Source organism: Choristoneura fumiferana, chromosome 15, assembly GCF_025370935.1.
Source record: "Choristoneura fumiferana chromosome 15, NRCan_CFum_1, whole genome shotgun sequence".
In the NCBI taxonomy this organism is placed as follows: domain Eukaryota; kingdom Metazoa; phylum Arthropoda; class Insecta; order Lepidoptera; family Tortricidae; genus Choristoneura; species Choristoneura fumiferana.
Window position 1 is genome coordinate 8,179,831 of NC_133486.1, and position 25,966 is coordinate 8,205,796.

At 39.2% G+C, this 25,966-nt stretch overlaps 2 protein-coding genes across 2 annotated transcripts in view; both read right to left on the reverse strand.

Annotated features, from left to right (window-relative positions):
• LOC141435733 (hemicentin-1-like) overlaps window positions 1-20,681 on the reverse strand; it is a 31,567-nt gene extending 10,886 nt beyond the window's left edge. The window contains exons 1-13 of the mRNA XM_074098499.1: window positions 20,434-20,681; window positions 19,678-19,907; window positions 18,854-18,976; window positions 17,776-17,865; window positions 16,289-16,417; window positions 15,724-15,889; window positions 12,351-12,529; window positions 2,690-2,771; window positions 1,722-1,794; window positions 887-1,086; window positions 595-667; window positions 310-506; window positions 35-107 (exon numbers count right to left, since the gene is read on the reverse strand). Of these exons, the coding sequence (XP_073954600.1) occupies window positions 35-107; window positions 310-506; window positions 595-667; window positions 887-1,086; window positions 1,722-1,794; window positions 2,690-2,771; window positions 12,351-12,529; window positions 15,724-15,889; window positions 16,289-16,417; window positions 17,776-17,865; window positions 18,854-18,976; window positions 19,678-19,907; window positions 20,434-20,647 (1,829 nt within the window). The 5' untranslated portion in view covers window positions 20,648-20,681. The remainder of the gene's footprint in view (window positions 1-34; window positions 108-309; window positions 507-594; window positions 668-886; window positions 1,087-1,721; window positions 1,795-2,689; window positions 2,772-12,350; window positions 12,530-15,723; window positions 15,890-16,288; window positions 16,418-17,775; window positions 17,866-18,853; window positions 18,977-19,677; window positions 19,908-20,433) is intronic.
• A 1,918-nt stretch (window positions 20,682-22,599) lies between these two features.
• Window positions 22,600-24,824, reverse strand: LOC141435886 (uncharacterized). Its single transcript, XM_074098723.1, is given in 2 exon segments — window positions 22,600-24,437; window positions 24,440-24,824. Coding segments are annotated over 2 exon segments (2,193 nt in total). The 5' UTR covers window positions 24,795-24,824.
• Between the last annotated feature and the right edge of the window lie 1,142 nt (window positions 24,825-25,966).

Genomic DNA, 25,966 nt, shown 5'->3' on the forward strand with positions numbered 1-25,966 from the left:
CTTGTTAAAAATATTAATAGTATTGATTTCTTACTTGCACTTTAAGGTTACGGGCTTATTTTCTTTCTCCATAATTTTAGCAGGTGTATCCTCGAATTCCGGATTCACTGAAAATTGAACATAAATTATTTGTTACTTTAAGTGCGTTGCTTTATTTTATGTAAAAGGCACTTCGATTTTATTTTCGTTGCCATTTTCGTTACTCATGTTAAGTACCTTACTTTTACATTTTACTTCTATTTAAAAACGCAGTCTCCTTGATTCAGATGTTGTTAAGCGAAATACTGAATGGAAATATTCAATACCTACCTAAGACGATGACTTGAGTGATCTGCTGCGCGGTGCCAATGTTATTTTTGGCTTCGCACTTGTAGAATCCAGAGTTGCTCTGTTGCACATTGAAAATCCTCAGACGTTCTCCAAAGTTATCTATGATATGGAACTCCCCTGTTTCTGAGGTCTTGAACTGCCACGTGATTGCCGGCGGAGGATTACCACTCCTAATTCTGAAAAAAGAAATATACAATAGAAGTTTCTTATTCTTTTTTTAAGTACTGATGAAAAATTGTTTTCCAAAGGTTCTTTGCTACTTACTTGCATTGAATATCTAGATTTGCTGACTGCCTTACTTCAAGGACCGATGGTGATTTTTCAAACGCTGGAAGCCCTAGAATAAGAACAATAACTAATTATTTAAATCTTTATTCATTAAATCCCGCATATTTTTACCATTCTGAGATACGTTATCGGTATATGTTTCTAGAAGGTGGGGTTAATGCCACTGATTTAGGTAGAACGTGATAAATGTCTTATCATAAGTGATGCAGACAAAAAGTAACTAGGTATAAGATAGGTTTTTTTAATATTTGTCGAATCCTCATCTTACCAAAAACTTCCAGCTGGAGTATGTGTGTAGCTCGACCGGCAATATTTTCGACCACACACTGGTAATCTCCAGTGTCGCGCACTAAAACGTTGTTCATGGGTAAAACATCGTCCGTTTTGCCCGGCAACAACTTGAATTGGCTAGCACCTCGCTGTCTGAAGTACCATGTTATGTGCGGCTTGGGCTTGCCTCTTCGGATTCTGATTGAGTTGTAAACAAATTTTTAGTAGGTTTATTGTATTATGTGCGGCATTAGTCGTCTTTTTTATTTTCTTTGAGTTAACGGTATATAAATTTAACTCGATGAATTTATGTCGATGCAAGTGGCCGCGTTTAATATGGCCGTTATTGCTTTAGATTGTGCTGATCTGATGCTGGAAAAAGACAATAGCTACCGGCACAGAGATAGTTTTGCGTAGGTTTTCTTTGAGTACACTGGATGGAAAATGTGCATTTTCAAAAGAATACGACCGTTTGCAGTGAGACACTTAGGGGTATTAAGCATAATGTATTTTATTTGTATTCTCAAAAAAAAAGCCCAGGTATTAAATGTTGGTGAATAAACTATATACTTCTACAAATAGCCATACAAAACCTTAATGCTCAAAAACGACGTGTAAGCTCGTATTTTAATTATAAAGTTGCTGATGATATGGGTCATACAGTTCATTTTCCGGCATTCGATTAAAATTGTCTGAGAGGAGCCCTGTGCCCTACAGTAGGACGTATACGTAAGCTGAGATGATGATGATGGTGGGTGACATCGGTGGGTGATGATAATTTTTTTTTAATATAGTAGAGAGAGTATTATTAACTGTTACTTTTCAATAATTACCTGCAGTGAATATTGATCTTTTCACCTTCTTTAGCTTTCAATATTTTCTCTGTGTCCGAAATTTCTGGCGCCACTGAAAAGTAAAGTTTGATTAGATTATTTGTGTGCGCGTTTTGCAGCAGCCGCCGTGGCGTGTGCTCCAAGAGGACGGGCTGTGAGTTAGTAAGAAACATGTTGAGCTAAACTAGATTAAAAAACCGGTCAAGAGCGTGTTGGACACACCCAACATAGGGTTCCGTAGCCATTGCGAAAAAAATCAAGGAATATTATGTGCGTTATAACACAATTAAAACACTTATTACAGTCTTAAAATCTATTACCAGAAAAAGAGCGTATCTTCACGGCACTTACGTCCTTTTGTTGAGAAGCGCAGTTTTTCGGCCATAATTTAAAAACGGTACCTATATCCGATCATGTTGAAACCAATTTTCGTTGAAAGTATTTATTAAGCGTTACCTTTCCATATTTTTTGGACAAACGGTTTACAAGATAGAGAGGGGGGGACACATATTTTGCTACTTTGGGAGCGATTATTTCCGGAAATCTTCACTTAATCAAAAAAAGTTTTTGAGAAACCTTACTATCTTTTCAAAAGAGCTATACGTGCCACACGTTAATGCGAGTTAAAAAACATTTTTTTCAATTTCTGTTACGTGTGTGTGCCCCCTTATAAATATTTATTTTTGTAATTTAACTACAAATCTAAATAGCGGCTTTGACAAGACATCTGTACTCCAAATTTCATTGATATACATCTTGTAGTTTTCGAGTAAAATGCCTGTGACATACGGATGGACAGACAGACAGACGGACTTGACGAAACTATAAGGGTTCCGTTTTTGCCATTTTGGCTCCGGAACCCTAAAAATGAGTTATCCGATTGATTTCACTGTTTCACGGTAGTTTTATGTCTGAATTAGGGTTTTTGATTAAGTGATGATATCGAAAAGCAACAATCATGGACTTACCCACAACCGGCTTTATTGGCTCTACTGGGGTGTTAGCGATGCGCCTGATTGCTTTTCCTGTCCTGCGAGCTGTAGCAGTTACCTGGAAAATTTCTTGTTGAGATCAACCAAAACAAAACTACCACGTACGTACAGACAGCTACGTTTGTAGGACGTATTGTGTTATCGTTATCATGTTATTAACTCTTCCTCTTTTACATAAAGCAACATATATGTCACACAGACATTCGACCATCCCATACACCCGAGATGCTAAAGCGTCTAACACCGGTACGTCATTTGTTTTGTGCGCGCTAAATACATAACTTACATAATGAGCTCATTTATTTTGAGGTACAGACTGAATGTTTTGAACATGACCAAAGCAGCACAGAATGCAATATAATTACACTTTTGGTCTTATTGTGAACTATGCGCTTAAATAAAGTGTTATAAGACCTCACTCGTGATCATACAGCTGCATATTGCCTTCCAGTTCCGTTGATAATGGCTTAGCCTGAATAAGAACTGAAATATGCTAGACTAGCACCGCCACTATTCAGCTATAAGAGTTAATTTGGTATATTTTTGAAGACTGTATTCAGCTTGTAGTAGTTTTTAATGCTATTGGCTGAATAAGGGCAATTTACGAAACAAAAATAAGTCAAATGTTATAAAAGATGATACATGTGAACTTCAATTAAGCTGCCTTTTTAAAAGAGTAGGTGTGAACTATTATAAAGTCAATTGATTTATAATGGATGAAGTGTGGTGCGTTTTACTGCATAAGTTCACATGTTTCACTCTAACCTGTTTTCCGACAAACCACCATTTTTTTGTGTATAACCTCTAAGTGTATATCAATATCTTCATATTTACTGATGTTGTGAACATTCAATATAAGATTGTTGCATCGATTTATACTTCTTAAAATCATAGCAATAATGGTTTATCTACAAATGACGGAAAAAACAATCAAAATTAATTAGTAAAATGTTCACCATGTTACACTATCACATATTTTTGATTAAAAACCTTATTATTCTCGGGGCGCGTGAAAATTTTCTTAGATAACATATGTATACAATAACAGTAAACTCGCATTCCCAGTAATATCTTACGAATGAATACCGAAAACACTGTGTACTTTACCAATTATGAAAATCCGCTATTCGCCATTATCAAACTGTTACGCAATGTTATGTTTGTGAAAATATTCTGCATGATGGCACATAGTATAAAAGTTTCATTTACGACCATTGATGTTACGCATTTATACAGAAAAGTCAGAACCCGCTGAGGTTTAAGATACCAATTCGAGTGCACATGTCAGGTTTAGTCTGAATAAAGGGTAACATCGCTCTTCTACTCAGTCGATATTCAGCCCTTATAACTACTGTGACCCTTAATAACGCAATTAAAACGCTACTATAACGCTATTAAACGGCAATGTGGCCTTAAAGCTGAATAATTTGTGCCCAAATAAGAGTTATAGTTGCTGAATAGCCGGCTATTCAGCAACTATACATCAATGCTATTCAGCTTTAAATGTAAATGAAATCCATTATCCGGCTGTAATGCGACCAACTTGTGCTACTTGGGAATGATCTACCATCAGCCAAATAATTGGTCTATCAATTTTTAAACAAATTCCTATCAATTGAATAGGTACTTATGTCGCTAAAGTCGAACTTTCAAGCTGACAGACACGTCTATTAGCATTATTGTTTTATGGCATGCAAACGATTATCAACCTTAAGGTTGTAGAGCACATATTTGGCTGATGGTACATGGAATGGGGGAAACATTAAAGAGAGATTACAGTGCAGAACACAGAATACAGTATTGTATTGTAAAACTCTTTACAATGCACGTGCTCGGAAAGTGCCTCTTGACGTGGGTCAACATATCCATAGAAAATTAGTGATTCCTGCACGCATCCACAAGTGTGCAGTAAAGTTGTATGGATTTTACTTACCGCACTTGTGCGGTAAAGTAACTTTTTAAATTGCCAAATGATGTCCAAACTATTGTTAAAAAAAATAAGTCTAAAGAGTCGTTATAGTTAGGCTTTGAACAAATAAGAAAACGTTTGATGCAACCAACTGAATATTTACTGATAAGATAATACAGATTAAACGCGACAGAAAAGAGAACGTTAATTTTTTTTCATGTAAACTCGTATTTTAATTCCGTCTAAAGTTATGAAAAAAAAGGGAATAAATTCTTGAGTCCAATTCGGACCGTGCGACGTCAAGCGTGAGCACTCGAAAGTTAACCAATGAGCTTCCAGTGCGCGCGCACGACGTAGCACGAACCAATCATGGTTACCCGTTCGCGCCTGTCATGAAACCCCGCCAAAGTAATGTTCATGAGTTCAGTCCGGTGAATTAATTTTTGATGAGTAAATTAAAATGAAGAGTTTAAATGATGAATTTATATCTGACTTTACGCCGCCTTTCGTCCTCCACGAAGCACATATTGTCAGTGACAAACTCAATGCTGAACAAAATACGTGAACTATAATATACATACCTAAGTTAATAAACATCGTAAATTGATAGAATAATCTACTTCTACACGCATGGATATTATAACATCTACCGGTATGTCTATTCTTATTTATTTGCTTTTATATATTAGAATTAGTTAATTAGTAGTTTTGATTTATTTACAGTTCCAAAGCCAAAAAATCTCAGATTTACGGTAACTTTTTGTTAAAGGGCAACACACACAGAGAGCGGGCGCGGGTCGTGCGCGGGCCCGCGACGGGCGTATTTGCATGGCGGTATATGGACGCCTTCACACAGAACGCGGGCGCGGGCGCGGGCCCGCGCCCGTCGCCCGTCGTCACAAACAACGCGCGGGCCGAGCGCAGAGTTACCAACTCTCAAAAATATTTATCCCTAAAGCTTAAGTTAAAAACCCCTAAAACTCGTTTTTAATGAAAATGTTTACTTTAAATTTGAATATTTCGCAAAAAAAATACTGAATCGAAAAATCGTCTTAGTAACCCCCTAATGCTTTTAATTTAAAAGACCCTACACTATAGGGTTGGAAAAGAAAAAAAACCCTTACTTTACTTCTATGGGAGGTACCCAAAATATTTTTTTTTTAATTTTTCATTGTACTATTTTGTCGGGATAGTTTTCATAATAAGTATATCCATGTAAAATTACAGCTTTGAAGCATTGATAGTCCCTGAGCAAAGCCGCGGACGGACAGACAGACTGACAGACAGACAGACATGGCGAAACTATAAGGGTTCCGTTTTTGCCTTTTGGCTACGGAACCCTAAAAACCGTATTCATGCGCAGTAGCTAGTTCATTTTGGCGAGAATAAAATTTTTTTATTTTATTTTTTTAATTAGGTGGTAGGTACCTACTACAGAAAAATCTGTTAATTTTTCCGTTGACTAGTATAAGCTTATTCCTGTCTATAACAAAAAATCAGCCACTTTTAAAAATTTCATCCATCGCCCATCATTACATAAATTAGATTTTCTCAAACATGCTCGGAAATGTATGCGTTAATGTCACGAAATGGAGACATGAAGTTTCTCATTTATGGCTCCCTACCACCTCCCTACATAACTTCTTGGCCTAGGCCATGAAGTATGTATGAAAATCCATTATTGTCCGCTGCTCTAACTTTTTAATTTTACTTACTAACATTAAACTGACAAAGGAAAAGTTACGAACAGCCAACCACCACTACTCTATAAGCATTTGCGATACTGCGATGCGATGCGATGCGATGCGATGCGATGCGATGCGATGCGATACGATGCGAAGCGATGCGATGCGATGCGATGCGAAGCGATGCCAAGCGATGCCAAGCGATGCCAAGCGATGCCAAGCGATGCCAAGCGATGCGAAGCGATGCGATGCGAAGCGAAGCGAAGCAATGCGATGCGATGCGATGCGAAGCGATGCGATGCGATGCGATGCGAAGCGATGCGAAGCGATGCGAAGCGAAGCGATGCGATGCGATGCGATGCGATGCGATGCGATTGGATGGATGGATGGATGCATGAAATATTTCCTCACATTGTTTGAGAAAAGCACTATACAAGCCTCGGCCAGAACAGGGATTGCTGGACTCGTTTTATCCGGCCTCGTCTACGACTCGGCCGTCTACCCCGAACTCGTCCATCGATCCCTTACTTCATGGCCTCTGCAGTAATGTACTATTAATTAAGTAAGTAAATAAAGTTTGACCTTGGTGCGCAAGCGCGTTTGTCGTTTTCCACATATATCTCGCGGCACTGTATAATTCTGTGTCGAGTTGACAAAAATGTCGTATCTATTATTGATTCTAGAACTGTTTTAATTTGTACTCCAAAAGTCGCCAGATACTTAAACCAAATGTTTTTTCCTAACTAGGTTAGCTGGAAGAGATCCCTTTTTAGGGATAAGCTCGCCTTTGTTCTCCTCTCTGTGTATTTGTATTTTTATTTTTTATGTGCAATAAAGAGTTTACATACATACATACCATTTCTGTCGTCAAAACTTTTTTGCGGTCGTTAAAATTTAAGCAAAAGTCGTCACTTCTAGGGACTAAGTCACTAAACTGGCAACATTGATAGCCGCCGCGGGCCCGTCGCGGGTCCGACCCGCTCTCTGTGTGAATACAACGAACCGCGCGCCTCACGCGGCGGACACGACCCGACCCGCGCACGCTTTCTGTGTGTGTTGCCCTTAAGAGCTATCTAATCTACCAAGATTAGATACATAATACATATCGATGGTGGAAGTCTCAATTGGCGTAAGGGACAAAATACCGAAAATCACTTTTAAACATAGAAAATTAGAGTTTTTTTTTCTCTGTCGATTGGTAGTACTCAAGTTACGATACGGCCCTTACTTTTGCTGTTATCAACATTTATTATTTTAAAATAAAATAGCTTAAGGGACATGATATAAAATATTTGAGCTGAAAAATGGCGTAAATGTTTTATTTTTTTAATATTTGGGCCGTAAGGGGCTGTAGCAGCCTCATATGTCCTTTACGACTCGGCTCATGTCGTTAAAAAAAAACCCAAAAAATATAATAACAGGGCGTATGGGTCAATTATTGTTTCATTGCCCTTTACACCCCAACATTTTATAACGAATAAGATAAAAAAGCAAGAAGTTGTTGGGCGTAACCTTACCGCCTGTACCTATTTCTTGTACCTAACATAAAAATACTAACGCGTCTACCTACCTTCCACGCGCCGAGCGTTTGCGCATTGCACATTCGGTCAGTCGTGCCAGACACGTCAAACACGGAGGACGTATTTGATTGCCTACGTTTGTTCTTTGTCAACGCGCGTATTTTTTTATAAGATGCCAAAAGCAAAACAAAAAAAGAAGATTAAGTTGATGGATCCCCTAATGGCTTGACGTCGAGCTAACATTTCCGTAATGGAATTTCAGTCAAGGATGTTGAGGTAAATTTCTCTTAGCTACTTTGTTTATTTTAAGCTATCCTGACAGCTGTCCTGACAGATCCTAATAAAGGAAGCCTGTGCCCAGCAGTGGGACGTATATAGGCCGAGATGATGATGCATATATAATAATAATTGGCCTGTATAATTAATTATGTATGTTGAGAGTTAAAAATGGTATAATCGGAACGTGGTAAGGGACATTAAAAAACAGCAATTTATAAAATAAGAAATACTTTTATGGGCGTAAGGGGTATAAAAAGCAAGAGCTAGAGTAAATTGTCGCTCGTAAGGGACAGTAGCAAACAGACATTTTAAAAAAAGGTGTAATTGGTACGTCGTAAGGGGCATTAAACAACAGCAACTTATAAAATAAGGAATACTCTTATGGGCGTAAGGGACATCAAAAGCTAAAACTAGAGTAAATTGTTGGTCGTAAGGGACAGTAACAAACAGACATTTTAAAAATTGAGGTTACTTTATGTGTGTAAGGGGCACTTAAAGTAAAATACCTTGCTTGCTTCTTTTAGTTCATTAAAATACCTTGTTAATGTTAGGTCGTAGGAGGCATCAAAACAGATGGTTTTAAGAACTTGTAGTGATTGAAACAACAACTCAAGCAAGCATACTCCCAAATGTGCAAGAAATAGTGCAAGCAAGCATGCAAGCAAGCAAGCATGTAAGCAACCACCTAAGCAAGCTTGCAAGTGAGCATGTAATTTTGTCAACCAACTCAACTAACATGCAATTTTATCGGCCTGGGTTAGATGAACATCGCGGGCTACCCCGATCCCGCGATGACCGGTCTATGGTATCTCCTCCAGCGCTCATGAAGCGGGCTGGCGTCCCACTCCCTCACAGCTGCAAGCAGTGTGTTGGAGGAAGCATAAATAGTGCAAGCATGCATGCAAGCAAGCGTGAAGCCAGAAGGCAAGCATGCATGCAAACAACAAATCAAGCAAGAATACTCCCAAATGTGCAAGAAATAGTGCAAGCAAGCATGCAATCAAACATGCAAGCAAGCATGCAATCAAACATGCAAGCAAGCATGCAAGCATGTAACAAATAATGCAAGCAAGCAGAGTTAGTACGCCAGTGGTGTTACTGAAAATCAGTTCATCATCATCGTCATCAACAACATCATCAGTTCGTTTATCGCTATCCTGCCGGAACTATGCTATTTTCCGGGATAAAAACTTATTTACTTGGCGATTTTTAACAGCTGCAATATCTTCCTTGACCCTCTCAGCTATAAACAAACAAGTCAGCCATAGCCGAGCATTTGTTGGAGTCAGGACCAAACCACTGGATTGAGCTTCACAATCCCAAAATTCTGTCCACGGAACGTCATTTCTACTCAAGAATGGTACGTGAAGCAGTTGAAATAAAAAGCATAAAAATGACAACGGGACGATGGATATAAGCTTTCATCTTCGTGGAATCCTGTTATTAATAAGTGTCGACGTCGGGATGAGTGTTGTGAGTCGGTGTGATGGGGTGACAAATAAAAATCACCAAGTACGGGTAGTTAGTGATACGAGTGCTGGTACTATTAGTGATCAAGTGCGGGTAGTTCGAAGGACTCGCGCTCATAGTCAAAATACCACAAACGGGACTTATCACGCTATTATTACACAAGTAATACTTACCTCGACGTTTCGGCAACGTTACAGTTGCCGTGGTCATGAGTAGACTGAAGTGTTGGGTGTCAAGTCTGCCTAGCAGCGCGAGTTCTTCGAACTACCCGCACTTGATCACTAATAGTGCCGGCACTCGTATCACGAACTACCCGCACTTGGTCACTTTTATTAGTCACCCTATCACACCGACACACAACACTAACAACGTCCGATCGTCCCTCTTAACATTCATCCCGACGCCAACACTTATTAATAACAGGATTCCACGAAGATGAAAGCTTATACCCATCGACCCGGTTGAAATTCTTATGCTTTTTTATTTCAAACGCTACACGTACCATTCTTGAGTAAAAATGACGTTCCGTGGACAGAATTTTGGGATTGTGAAGCTCAATCCAGTGGTTTGGCCCTGACTTCAACAAATGCTCGGCTATGGCTGACTTGTTTACCTGGCGATTTTTAACAGCTGCAATGTGTTCCTTGACCCTCTCAGCTATTGTTCTTTTCGTCTGTCCGATATAGGAACTACCACAACTACAATCAACCCTATAAACACCCGGTGTTTGGAAGGGAACGACATCCTTGGGTGTCCTAATATGCCTCGCAAAAACTAAAACTAAAACTAAAACTTAAGAAAATGTTACAAATTACATATTTTTAAGGGGACGTGCAAAAAAATATGGCTTTTGCGCGTTATTTTAAATAATTAAAGTGGTTCTTTGAGTTAATTCACTATTTTTTTTAATTTTACCACTGGACCTTACGTCCAAATATGTAGCAAATAAAATATATGATGTCCTATAAGACCACAAATCGGTTACTACATTATTAATTTTTTACGGTTTATGAGTGTAAGGGGCTATGACACCCGTATGTCACGGGCGTAAGGGACAGCTATTTTTCTTATTAAGCTTTTTACGAAAATGTCTATAGTTTCACGTTGAAAAGCAAGAAAATTCAAGATTTTACGTAATTATAACGTCCTGCTAAGTTAAACATTAACAATGCTGTGAGGGTTTGATAATTACCAAAAACTTCTTTTCGCTCTCCTGAAAAGTAGCATTTTGTCCCTTACGTCAATTGAGACTTCCACCATCGATATACTTGATGTTACTTAACTATTACAGGGATTTATTCACGGGTTGCACTGATATTTAGCATTATAGGAGCGTGCACTCCTCCATAAGGACTAGCCAATATAAGTGTGGAAAATGTCAAGCAACAAGGGCTAATAATTTATCATATAAAATCACGATACTAAAAAAAAGTCTCCTTTACCTATCATACCTATCATTAGCTGTTCTAATCTTCTGAGTCAATGATTGTTATGAAAGTTGGTTTAATAAAGTGTATATGTTAACGATTTTGGTTTGGCGTGCATGTCGGTATGTATATCTACTGCCTGCTACTGTAGTAAAAGGAGTATGGCAAATAAATGATGTAGTCACTGCCTCGATTTTTTTCCTCGCTTAATGCATTGTAAAACGTTGTATGATATACGTGTCGAAAGTAGGAAATTCCCAACTCGTGCCGGCTCAAAACACTCGCTTCGCTCGTGTTTCAAGTTCTCCGCCACTCGTTGGGAATTGCCTATTTTCCGCACTTGTATCATAAATAACTATTATTGTACATAAAAACACATGAAAATAACAGAACACAGGCTAAACTGCGCATGCGTTTGTCAATGATGTTTAAAACCACTCGTATTATTAATGAAAGAGATCTATTTTTGCTGTCTCTTAAATTTAGATACCGATACCCTAATTATTACATCTATCCCTAAGAAATATATTGGTCATCAAATTAATCAAATCTGTCTCTAAGTATGAGTCATCAGATTAATGTAAACCTGTATTCAATCACCAAAAAAAGATCTGTCACCTAATAAATAGATCAATTCCTTAATTCGATGCCTTAACTTATCTTACTAAGGCAGGTCTGGTTAGGTAGGACGACGAGTGAAACGAGGAGTGTCAGGTAGAAATGCGACCCTCAGTGCGCCAGCCGAGCGAGCGAAGTGAGCGTGCCGCGGCAGCGGCCGGCGAAGTGCCAGAACCGATTTTTTTTTTGCTAATACCTTTATGATGAATATAAATGTTTGTAGTAGGCACTTGAGTCTTGGATATTTGTATGTATTTAAGATATATGTTTGGTTTACCCGTTGTTTAGCACCCGTAGAACAAACTTTGCTTAGTTTGGGGCTGGGTCAATTGGTGTAATTTGTGAGAAGTATTATTATTATTATTTCATTCATTGTATATATCAATTTTCAGTTCAATTAATTGATGATCAATATTATTTTCCAGTGATTATAATTAATTTTTAGGAAGCCATATTTCTATATTGTTTGGTGATTCAGATTTAGTGACACATCTATTATTTTGGACCCAGTATAATTATTTGATGATCAGTATTATTTCCGAGTAATTTTTAAATAATATTTAGGTAACCATTTTAATATTATTTGGTGATTCAATTTAGGTGACAGATCTGATCTTCTATTTTAGGAACAAATATTATTTATTAGGTCTCCGAAAACGAATTTATTAGGTGATCAATAAAATCATACCCTTATAGAAATGGTCGTTTGATTAAAAGTTTTATACATACCGCAACTTTGAACATGGCATTGGGAGGTAGGAATTTAGTCGTGGCGTACACGCTCCCTCCTACGCTGGTAAGCGGAAGGCGTTGTATGACCCTTTCATTCATGTCCAAGATCTCCACATTTTGGATGTTCACGGAATGCTCGTCGTCTTTCACGGATATTATTAGGTGCGTTGCGGTTCCTGAAACAGTATGAGTTGAGTGCCGTTACTGGAGACATGATTGTGTCACGTTTTGCTAATTTTAGGACAGAATACTTAAACTCTACGTATGAAAAAAGCAAATTACCTATTTATGTTACGTGTTTAGAGTAAGTAGCCTAAATAGCACCAAAAATCTTTTATTTTTTTCCCTTTTTATGTGAACAACTAGTGGTAGATCGGATTTCTGACTCAACCTCGTATATAAAACTAGCCTGTTATACCCGCGACTTCGTTTTTCATAATCCCGCGGGAACTATGTAATTTTCCGGGATAAAAACTATCCTATGTCCTTCCCCGTAACTCAAACTATCTGTATAACGAATTTCATCTAAATCGGTTCGGCGGTTTTGATGTGATGGAGTAACAAACAAACAAATCAACAAACAAACAGACTTACAAACTCCCGCATTTATAATATATTAGTGGGATTCGAATACCTACTCTAGGATGTGGTGTATCCTTTGAGTATTTAGCTAGATAAATACTAAAAGGGTGTATCTAATATAGTTATTCGAATTTTATTAAATCTTTTTATACTTATATAACATTCTCTTGTCACAGTGCTTGTGACCAACTCCTCCGAAACGGATTGGCCGATTTGACAAGCTTTTATTTAGTTTCACCTGTCCCGTTCTCTGTCTGTCTGTCTGTCTGTCTGTAAACAAATCTTGCAAGTTAAATTCGATAACTTCCAGTACTTGGATTGACTTGAAATTTGGTATACTTATGTAAATTGCGTTACAATACAATAATCTGGCAGTGACATTCTGGTAGACCGGCCAGGATCATCACCGCAGAACGGAACTCCTCAACGGTTAATGGCATCTACTTGAAATTTGGCACGGACATGTAGCTTGGATGACAATGCAAGTACAGCCAACAAAAAGTATAGTCAGCAAAAAAGCTTATATGTAAAACGTTATTTTTAACAAAAAATTAGTGATGTCATTTTTGTAAATCTAAATTGAATAAAGATATTTTGACTTTTGTGTATATTCGGTAGGTCTGAGCGGGCAACGGCTAGTTTCATACGACCATAGTTATGCAAAAAGAGACCAATAATAAAAATCCGGTTTCGAGATAGACGTTTTAAGATTTAAAAAAAATTTTTAGCCCTCCTATTATGTTTTATTCGAAATTAATAACCCAATTTGTTAGAATATAGTAAAATGCAGTGTATTAAGCACCTTTTATACAGATTACATGGCCTTTTATGCAGTTTTTTATTAATCAAAAAAGTTGGTCGTTTTATGCTAAATATTTTTTTTATTAGCGACCATAATTTAGTTGACTTATGCTGATTACGATACGTCATTATTTAATTATTCTAAAAAAGCTATTAAATGATCGTAATCAGCAAAATATCTTGGTGGCCTTATACAAAATCCATTTTTCAGAAAATAAATGTATTTTTATTGTAATTTTTTAGAAATCGACTTAATTTTTTTTTTGTTAGTTCGGGTACTGCGAAAATATGAAAAAAATATGTGAAAACGACCACACTTCAAATACACCGAAAAACAAAATTGCTGAATGCTACCATATGTCTGGTCGTTTAAGGCAGATTCAATAAATGTGCTAACTCATACTTCGTATTTTGTAGAATCCGACCAGGTGGACCGAAGGTACATTGGCTGTTTTCTGCGGATTAAAACTATGGTCTTTTTACGGTTGAAATAGACCGAATTTGTTACTTGGCTGTTTTTGACATTAAAAAACGCACATTTCGGCAGATAGCCGTTTTAAACTTAATTTAATATCTCAGTGAAATTAAGTCTTAAAAATTGGTGGGTTTCAGCAGAATATGGAGAAAAAATATAGTTTTTAATGGCATGTCTAACCCATTTGTCGAAAAAAATGGGGTTGGTCGCTTTTTGCACAGCAATGATGGTCAATCCATGACTTTGAGTCAGAGACCCGTCGAATGTAATTCCGAGCTCTCGGCAATTTATCCAACGTGTTGATATCGCCATTCCGGTTACATATTTGAATATCGAAAGTTAAAATACCTACGGGTAAAATGTCGATGTTCAAAATATCGAAAATTAAAATATCGAAAGTTTATATTGTCGACTGGATACATCACCTACGTCCAATATATATCGAAAATATATTTATCTACAAAAGTGACATCGAAAGATATAAATATCGAAGTCCAAACTGTCGAAGTACACAGTATCGAATATCCTATGTATGAACTATCATGTGACAGGGTCAACGGAGCTCCTATACCGCTCAGTTGAGGCGCCTTGACGCAATACTAACCCAACCTAACCTATTGAACATGAATTACCAAAAATATTTGGTTCGGTTAGGTTAGAACTGTGACCACAACAACGCACAAGCCGAGCGAGCGAGGCGAGCTTGCCGCGGCAACCGCCGGTGAGTGCTAAAAATGACTAGATTATGTAAAATAAGTGCTATTAAGAGAAAGGAACAGTAAATAAAGCAGATTTGTATGTATGATATTTTAATTTTCGACATCCAAATTTGTTGACATTTACAACTATATATTGGCTATCGATATTTTTAGTCATTCGATATTTTAATCAATCGACATTTCAATCTTTTTGTTTTTCCTTTTTGTACAATAAAGAGTATAAACAAACAAACAAACAAACAATCTTAGGTATTTTGACCATAGGTATAACAACTTTCGATATTGTGAATTTGTGATACAATCGATATTTTAATTTGCGATATTTTGAACATCGACATTTTAACCGTATTTTGATTTTGGATATTCAAATATTTAACCCGCCATTCCACTATTTATTTACCATACAATCGCTTCATCTATGATAAGACAGACTACTACAGAATGGAATTCATTTCCGCCGTTTTGTTTTTCGGCTTAAAGGCCATACTGATCCAGTACCATAGTTATATGTATATGGTTATAACTTTAGCCTAGTCTGCATTTATTTATCATCAGGTGAGATACCCGTGTGGTGTTGGGTAGAATTACACCTCTATATTTCTTCCGTGGATGTCGTAAGAGGCGACTGAGGATATAGCTTAAGGTATACCGTAGGCGACAGACTAGCAAATTAACAATTGCTAAAAGTGGCTCCGAAGCGGTAACGTTTCGTGTGCTCTGGGAATGCAGGTGTGATGTTTGTGTGTGTGTGTATGTGTGTGTGAGATATATAAAAAAATACAAAATAAATTACCCTGAGTAGGCTGTGCCTCCGTATACTTCAAGGAATTTTCAGTTTTGTTTGAGAATCCAAAATTGAAATTGAAGTCAGTTCTTCCAAAGATCATGACATTAACGTCAGAACTGCCATGCACAAAGGCTTTGTAGGCTCCAGGCCGTAAGCCGACTAGTTTCAAAGCCTGAAAATACAAATATTGCAAGTTTTTGGAGGAAATCAGGATAAGATCAATGGGATATTATGGTTAGAATTGTTTGCGAGATTTCCTATCTGTCATCACTGCCACTGCCACTCCCTTGACTTGAAATACATTTTTGCTTATTGCAGCAAAAAAACCGTGGTGGCCTAGTGGTTTCACCTATTGTCTCTCAAGCAGAGGGTCGTGGGTTCGAGCACGGACTCGCACCTCTGAGTTTTTCGAAATTTAACAAGATCTTTAGGTACAGTGAAGGAAAACATTGAGGAAACCCGCACACACCAGCGAAGAAATTGAATGTTGTGTGTGAAGTTCCGAATCCACACTGGGCCGCGTGAGTGAAGACCTGCTAAAGAATGTTAGTATTGGTGCTTTTGGACTTACCTTGACATTTTTGGTCCAGGTGACTTCAATGCCCCCTAATTCCTTGTTGAATTGATTCCGAACCTTTAACTGAACATTGAATCCTGATGCGGACACCAAGGCGTACTCCGTTTTGTCATCAATGTTAAACTGTAACGAAAACAAAATAAAGTTAGAATGCGTTGCCACCAGAGATGTGTGAGTATAATATATGTTGCGAGGAATGTGTATCTCATGAACCAGTATACGAGTAACCTGACCAACAAAAAGTTGGAAACCCCCGACTCTGTCACTTCAAAGTTCAATATCTCAAAAACGGCTTAACCGATTTTGATTAAACATGTCTAAGAACCATCGCTAGAAAACTTGCTTTCAAATAAAAAACCGCATCCACATCGGTCCACCCGTTTAAGAGCTACGGTGCCACAGACACACATAGCGGTCAAACTGATAACACCTTTTTTGCGTCGGGAGTTAAATCAAAGTTCAATATCTTAAAAACGGCTAAACCGACATTGATGAAACAATACACAGAGTCCTACTTATTCCAAGTAATATGGCAAATATTGTATAAATTAAAGTCAAGTTATTATTTTTATTAATAAAACTATGAATGAATGAATGAACTATTGAACTCTTTATTACATCGGATCTTGCAAGGATCTTGGTTTTGCCCCTCTTCACACAAACAAGTGCTAATAAGGATATTGAAACATCGAAAATTTCAATGATGAATATGGAAATACAAACAAGGATGACAATAATTAATACAGGAAAATATATTTGAATCATATAATATTACATCTGAAGGACGCTTCTGTATGGCTATTCTCAAGCAACACAGATTGGCTGAATAATAATTTAATAAATAATTCTGTAAACGTGCATTTCTAGAAACTTCAAGCGATATAGTATGTCTGCTTAATTTCCGAATAACTGGTTGTACAGACGTTATTCAAGCAATTTGGGCACAAAATAAAAAGCTTTAAGCTGTATAATAGCAACAAAGGAGCTAAATAAATGTAAAAGCTTTATAATAATATCGTCTGTATAAATGCTCATCTACCCTTTTAAACAGCTGTTAAATTTCTTTTATCCAGTTGAAAGTGTTCAAGTTCAGTTACTCGTAAGTATTCATTCAGGATTAAGATTATTTTCGTACTTTTTGGAGACAATGTAGAAATAAAGAACAAAAAAATAATTTGGTGTAGCTAACAACACGGCGTTAATATTAAACTATTATTACCTATTGTCTTACATATGATGCTGAGGCACCGACTCCAAACTAGCAGAAAATGATTTTCATGGTTTTTTGTAGCCGGTTGAATTTTTTTAGAGCACAAAGTTTAAAACTACTCATTTACAAGCATAATAAGTTCATAGATACTTAGTTACAACTGAAGTAATATAACCGTGGGTTTAACCGTACCTACCAGAGAGGGCTAACTGCCGATAAGTGGTTTAGATTTTTTTTTACGTTATGTATATTTATTTATTTATGTACTTACGTGCACGGCGTACCATTTGTTTGGAGGTACCACTTTCGAAGTTATCACTGTCTTATCACCTTTTATGGTTTCTTTTACGTATTCGAGAACCTAAAAGAACGAATAAAAGTAGATATAAATTTTGGTTTTTATTGTAAAACTTGAGTTTACCCGCGGCTGTGCGCGTTTACACTATTCGATGTGGTAGTTATATTTGAAATACCGAAATTTTACGAAATTCCCCTGGGAAATCCCAAAATTTATATCGTGATCTTCATTAAGGTTGTGTTAAGAAACAACTGAACAAAATTTCCTGACTCTAAGCCCAGCGGTTGAAATTTAAAGATTTTATCCCTATCCCGTGGGAATATCGGAATTAAAAGAAGCCTATGTGTTATTCCAGACGTCATAGCTATCTACGTACCAAATTTTATCCAAACCCGTCGAGCCGTTTACCATGAAGGAGTAACATACATACACACACACACACACACACACACACGCGCGCGCGCATTTTCGCATTTATAATATCTCATCATCATTATCAGCCACTGCAGCAGTCCACTGCTCGACATAGGTCTCTTCCATGGCGCGCCACAACACTTCTGTCTTCAGCCCCTCACATCCATCCCCCGCCAGCGACCCTCTTAAAGTCGTCCGTCCACCGTGCCTCAGGACGCCCTACACTACGTTTTCCCGTCCGTGGTTTCCATTCGAGGACCCGTCTGCTCCACCGTTCATCGGTCCTGCGACAGACGTGGTCAGCCCAGCGCCACTTCAGCGAACTAATTCTCTGAGCAACGTCTCGGTGACTTTCGTTCTTTGTCGGATATTGTGATTTCGGATTTTATCCTTCAAAGAAACCCCTATATAGCATTGCTCTCTCCATAGCTCGCTGAGCGAACTTTAACTGGCTACTCTTAATATTTTTTTGTATTTTCTGTTATAATCAAAGTGACAACCAATCAGATTTCTTTGAAAAGTGGCCAATTCATATTTCTGGCAAAAATCTATTATGAAGCGTTTATCCTGGTCTTTCGTTTACTAAGGGGTGAGGAAAAATGGTCTCCGCAGCCTACAGTAGAGGTAAAGTACCTACCTGTCCGACCTCGCCTTTGGATATTCTGAACACTTGCCCGTTGCTAGCCGCTGCTATCTTGTAATAAACTTGGCTATCAGGACTACTTAAGCTCCCACAGTCTCCGGTAAGAACGAAAACAATCTGAAAACACATTTAATATATCAATTTATCTACAATCACAATTTTTAGGTTATATTATAAAGTCTGATTTTTTTAAAATAAATATACAGAAAATACAGTGAAACTGTATAATGGATTCTACCCATTACACCGTATTATAACGACCACGACGTATTCCAAGACCGTAATAGCAGTGTGTCAGGCAAAAATATATTCGTTGCATTGAAAAGTATGAGACTATCGCGTGTTATGTACCTATGCGCTTGACATTCCGTTCCTGGCACGTCCCTATTACGGTCACGGCATGATAGGCTGTAGTAGGTAGAAAGATGAACAACGCCCAAACACTGATGTATTTAAGTTATAAGGTATATTAGATAATGGTCGGACAGTTTCGGATTTATCCAAGATCATTAGTCATAGAGTGCGTCACAGCTGGGTAAGTACCCCTCGCGTGAGTAATTCGGTGTATTGTACTATTATTTTTTCCTTGAAGAACTTTTAAATAATCTCTCACTGAAAGTCAAAAAGTGACGCATAATGTATTTTGAGTTGCGTTTCAATCCCAAAAAGTATGGCTTCCTTCTGGATAATTACACCAACCGACGTCTAAAATTCGATGAATTTGCGGAGAAGGCACATTTAGAAAATCAAAGAGTTGATTCTGCATCGTTCCCGTATAAATGGCGGTGCACTCTAAACAAATGTTGGGGTATAATTACCTGACTTTGTTTCTCCTGGCACAGAGCTTTAATTTCATTGAATTTTCTGTAGTCTTTGGCTGAAGCATCACTAAATACAAAGAGGTACGAGCCGGGTTGACTCTCCTCAAGGGCCACTTTGATTCCCGAAAGAGACATCTCTTCGCAATCCCCTCCCTCATGAACATGTATTCTGTCTAGGGCCTGCTTTAGTTCAACTTCATTTCTAGTCCGGTGCCGAAACCCAAAGGCTGAAATTATAATCAAAAACAGAGACTTTTATAAGCTACCGAAAATCGGGAACTTTGTCTTTACTACCTGTTTATACCATAAAGGCTCCATCCAAAATGTTCAAAAAAAATAGTTTACGAGGATAAGATTTTAGCCTCTACGTGGATGTGTTGGTCAGTTAGAACTTTTCTTTTAAAGTATATTATTACCAGTGGCTTAATCCCTACAGAAGATTAAAAAATGGAAGTTTCATTCACGGTATCAGGTCAGGTTTTCATTGTTTCTGAAAATGCAGATTACCATAATGGGATTAGTTTCCATTATCCTTTTTCCTGATAAGTAAAATTTTGGTTTATTCAAGCTCAGAGTGAATAGATTATTACTGAACCCGTGAGCTACATCTTCAGCCTCATTTGCACTGACCATCTGGTCAATCGCTGATCAGTTTAAGTCAGCAGTTCAGGTTGTGCATTGTGCGTCAGTCAGTCAGTCCAAGTACTATTTTAAACGTAAGAAAAGTATGAAAAATATCAATGAATAACTTACTTGGATCATTAAAAGTCACTACCACAATGTCTTCGATCTGGCTCGACTTTTCATTCAAAACTATATCGATTATTGACTTAGCTGCGCTCCTAACTTGACTTATATCATCGTACATTGAACTGGTGTCATCTATGACGAAAGTCAAACTATTCTTCTGATCACACAACACTTGGACAGCAAGAAACGTAAACATAAATATGTATTTGGTCCCCATTTTGCCTGAATGTTGGCGGGTGACTGCTTAGAAATGAGAATCATCCTATTTTATAATATGCACTACAAGGAAAACCAAAACCAAAATGATGCTGACGTTGAAGGTAATGCACATTTTCTTAGGTTACTTCCTCTTGTCTTCCAATTAAGGCACATTACTATAAACAATCCAATGAGTATTGCAGTCGTTCGTAGCTGATAGATCCCCGCTTTTGGTTGCTGAGGTATCTCTCGGCTACTTCTCAACATGTATTTAAGTTTTTAATTTTTCGTGAGTCTCTTGTTTATGTTACTTACACGGACGGCCGCTGCCATACGACCGAAACAGCAAATAAATTTTAGCAACGTGTAAGTTTTTCGTTGCAAATGCACAGCCTAAATCGCTGGAGCTACAAACTTGAATAATCATAGAAGTGCATTAAGAAGATATTTTCCAAAATAGGCAATATAAAAATATTTGAAAAAATACCGAAAATACTTAGTTCTAAACCTAAAGATTACAGGGAATCGATATTTTGAAATAAAAGTTGCGTTTGTTAACATCATTTCCAATCTATGCTGACCCCATAAGTACCTACTACAAAAATCCCGGACAGTTACTCACCTCTAAAAATAATAATTACTAAAGTTGTTTCTGTTGTTTGTAGTTATCAACGTTTGTCTGTTTTAGTTTAAGTACTTATTATCCTGTTTATACGTAGGTAAAAAATTTAAGCTTTTATGTACATTAAAAAAAAATGTTTATTAAAAGCAAAACAAATTACAAGAAGGTTTCCACGCTAGGCTAAGCCTGTCCGTAGGCCTAATTCGGGTACAAACAATTGATTGATTAAATCGCTACATACAATTGATTTGTCCAACGCTAAATTGTGACAAAAATGTGTTGAAATGTAGCCACACGAAACGAAACATGTGCGTGCGTTATGTAGGTGTGTAATGCAGTGTGTGTGTTTAACAATATTCTAGGCCAAGAATGGGCTGTATTGATAATAGTAGTAAGTTAAAACAGTTTTTATCATTTAGTTTTTATGTGCGCAAGTAAGATATTTACGTGGAAATATTATTTACTGTAAAGTAGACCTGTTTTACGCTTCAATAAAACGGCTCTCAAATAGTTTATTAAAATAGTTTTTCTATTTCGAATATTTTTTTAAGTATCTATAATTTAGTGAAAATGATGCCATTTGTAAGATGGTGGCAGGGTAATGAAGATAGCTTCAACACTGACTGAACACTCCTAGGATATAAAGTACCTCTTTCTCAAGCCGATTTATCACAATGCAACGGCGATAGATAGGCCTGACATTTTAGAACAAAAACACTCGCTGACGGCGACGTTTCCAAAGCAGGCGCACACTGTCAACATAGTTGCAAGTACAGCCGAGCGCGTCGCTAACATAGCCCCCAGTGCTTTTAGCACTCTTTACCAAAGGCAGGGGAGGAAGGAGACGTGACCGCGCAGCGTGCCGCTTTGAGTAGAGATCTCGACGACTCTCGTTCGCCCGTCTCTTCCTGGAAAAACCTTCGAAATTTTACCTCGTTGCCAGACATTGCGTGGGGAGTCGGGGTCCACGACCAGCACAAGATCACCAGGACGGAGAGACCTCTGCTCCTGCTGCCACCTCTTTCTCGGCAGCAGTTGTAAGAAACTCCTTCAGCCATCTCTTCCAGTACATGTCGGCTAACCTCTGGGCTTCTCCACCTTTTTCTTAAACTCAAATCAGCGTGTTAAACATACCAGCTGGCGGCAAATTCGATGAGGATCCTATTAAAAAATGATTAGGCGTAAGCGCCTCAGAACTGCCAGGCTCTACGGAGACGTGAGTAAGATGGTCGGCCATTAACAATACCTTCACCGGTGAGCACGTAGCCAAGACCTCACTCTGGGTGCAAGTTCTGCTATTTCACGCGCAGGGCGGCAAGATGGTGTAAATCCGGCGGACCCACAAGGTCCTACCACCTGCAATTTAGCCTTCTGGGCGGGATTAAAGGTCCATGTTCGTGCCTAGCAACATTATTGACAGCTTCAGTCTTCACTGCCTCATTATTACTCTCCTCCATGGACTTTTTTAGTTCTTTGTCAGCAGCTCGCAGGTTAGTGCCGTTGTCTGAATAGACAAATCGAGGCCAGCCGCGTCTAGACCTTCTACGAAGAGCCATTATAAGTGCGTCTGAAGTAAGTGAGTGCACTATTTCGACGTGAATAGCGCGAACCGTAAGACAAGTGAAGAGAACTCCATACCTTTTCTCGCGACGCCTACCCACAACGACCTCCATGGGGCCGAACAGATCCACTCCGCAAAAGGTGAACGGCCTCTGGTGATGAGCCATGCGCGCTTCTGGTAAGTCACCCATTCTTGGAATCTGCGGCTTAGCCTTTCTCAATCTACAAAGCATGCAACGGGATGCAACATACTTAACAGTCGGTCTTAATCTAATTACCCAATATTTCTGTTTCAGGTCGTTGACGATGGACTCGGGCTGACCGTGCGCTGCCTTCACGTGGTAGTGCCGCACCAGCAGCCTCGTCGTCGGATGTGACCCGTCGAGAATGAACGGTCTTTTCGTTTCCAGGGCGACTTCTGGAGCAGCATCAATGCGGCCGCCGACACGCAGGAGACCATCTTCATCTAGATAGGGCGACAAGGTGAGTAGCCTACTATCCCGCGATATCATTTTATTCCTTTTTATTTCAGCGATCTCCTTACCGAAGCTCTCCGCCTGTGCGTGCCGCAGCAGTAGCCGCTCGGCGCGATCCATGCTTGCGCAGTCGTCGTCAACGCAGGTAAGTTTCCTACACTTACCTATAAATTTTAGGACAGCAGCAGTGGACCTCAGCAGCCGCAACCAGGATGAAAATCGATCAGGGTTAGGTACAGGTAATTCTGACCCCTTTAATTCGATTGTATTTACATACCCAGAAAATACCTCTTTACTTTCAGGCTCTAAGAAATTTACTGGCCAATAGCGTTCATCCGAATATAAAAATTGAGGACCCTTAAACCAGTCATTTAAAAATAAATTGTAGTCAAATACCTCCCTGGTAGCTATATCGGCCACATTCAATTTAGTGGGGACATATCTCCATTCCGATACACTAGTAAGGTCGTCGATCTCGCCTAGTCGATTTGCTTCGAATGCCTTGTAGTTGCGGGAGCTGTTGTTCAACCAATGCAACACGGTGGTCGAGTCGCACCAAAAGTAACGCCGCGCGACGTCCAGCTTATGTGCCTTCTGAATAGCGTCAGCCAACCGTGCCGCTAATAACGCTGCTTGCAACTCTAAGCGAGGCACTGTCAGGGGCTTAACCGGTGCAACCCTACACTTACTAGCTACAAATGCTATTTTAATTTCACCTTCGTCGTACCAGCGCCAATAAGCGACCGCGCTCATTGCTTTAACTGCGGCATCACTAAACACGTGTAATTCTAAGTTCATATAACTTGCATTTTTACTTTTAGCATTCGCAGCAGGCAGCGGTGTCGGTGAGCGCGCGGCGGGCTTCGTAGCACTAGTTTCGCCGGCGGCGTAGGCGTCTACGCGCGGCTGCGTCGTAGCGCTCGTAGCAGAGGGCTGCGGGAAGGCGCTCGCGCCGTCAGCGACCAGTTTATTCTCCATCTCGCTCGCACTATAATAATACCTAGGCACACGTATTTTATTTATAATTTTAAGGAGTTCGATCCACTCACACCATTTCTTGTAAATATCATTTGGGATTTCGTTATCCCATCCGATATCTAAACGCCACGTATCCTGGAGCATAATCCGACCTTGGATTATAAAGGGCGACAAAACCCAAAAACGTCAAATATTGACATTATAACACGAAGCATTATTCTTTTTGTCGGCCTTTGCTTGTGTTGAATTATGCAATCAGGAATACGTTTTAACGAGACATCGAACCCCAACTCGTCCGTACCTGGGTACCACAACAAACCAAGCGTGCGCTCACCTTCATACTGCTGGTCAATTTTGAATCGTACGGCTGCAGTACCTAAAGTTTCTTCCGGTATACTGTTTAGGACAGCAAGGCTGTTGCTGGTCCAGTTGCGGATCTCGAACCCGCCCTCCTTGTGTATGTTGGTGACGTCCCGTACCATCTGGACGGCCGTGGCCTCGTCGGGCAGGCTCTGGATGTAGTCATCCATGTAATGAGAATTGACTACAGCATCTACGGCGGCCGGCGACGACGACTCGTAGCGCAATGAATTTTTGTTTTTAATAAATTGCGCAACGAACATTTTGCGCCGAATATAAGAGATGTCATTACATAAGTTTTCACTGGGCCAATAGGGTTGTCTCGCCACAGAAATCGAAGTGCGTTTTGGTCTTGTGGTTGGATCTTTACCCTGAGGAACATGTCTTTAATGTCTCCCGTTACAGCTACTTTATTTTTGTTGTTGTCGTGTTGTCTATATTTGTTCTGGTCGACGCGGTAGCTCATGGTATGAATATTAGCAGTAGTAGATATGCGTACAGCTTCGGTGTGTAAGAAGTCGGCTAATATCTCCAAACGTGACTTCAACCCAGCCTTTATCAAGGGGAAACTGTAGTCTGACCACTTTGAAATTAAAACAGTTGGAAGTTTCGACAAAATTAACGACACAACGCTCATGCCCTGTAAGTATTCGTCGCGTCCCACTGCTCTCACAGCTTCCACAAAGTTCTGCACCTTAACAGAAAATGGGACGATATCCTTCTGATATTCTAGCGACACAGGTTGCAGTCTCTTAATGTCTTGCATGAGCCTGGATATTATGCAGTCTGGATCACCAAATCGTAGCTCTAATGTTTCCATCAATCGTTCAGGCGAAGTCGCACTGATTAGCAGAGCTGAGACTGCCTCTTTTGCAGGTCCACGAAGACACTTCCTTAGTCTCCAGAGGTTTTCTTTGTGGCTAAAATGGCACACATCCGTTGATTCTTCATACGCCTTTTTAAAGGCTAGCCATTCCAGTGGGTCACCGAGAACTCAGGTAAGTCACGCGGCGTGCATATGCGGCTCAATAAATTAGAGTTAGGTTTGTTCTGGACGGAGAATGCGGTCAGATTTTTCACTGACTCAGAGAGCATTCGAACTATGTCATAAGACGTGCCAGCGCCTGTGTCCGTGAGCGCGGGCTGAGGGCCCGGCTCGGGTCCATGGTTGTTGGGCACCTGCGCCTCCAGTTCCTTTTGACTTCGCTCGACCCATTTCTCTACGTCGCGGCGTACACTAATCTCGCTGCCGTGTGAACTGCAAGCCTCTATTTCGGCTAAGTCTGCTTCTAGCTCTTTATCTATAAGCTGCATTTGTATTTCGGCCTTTTTCTTTTCCGCT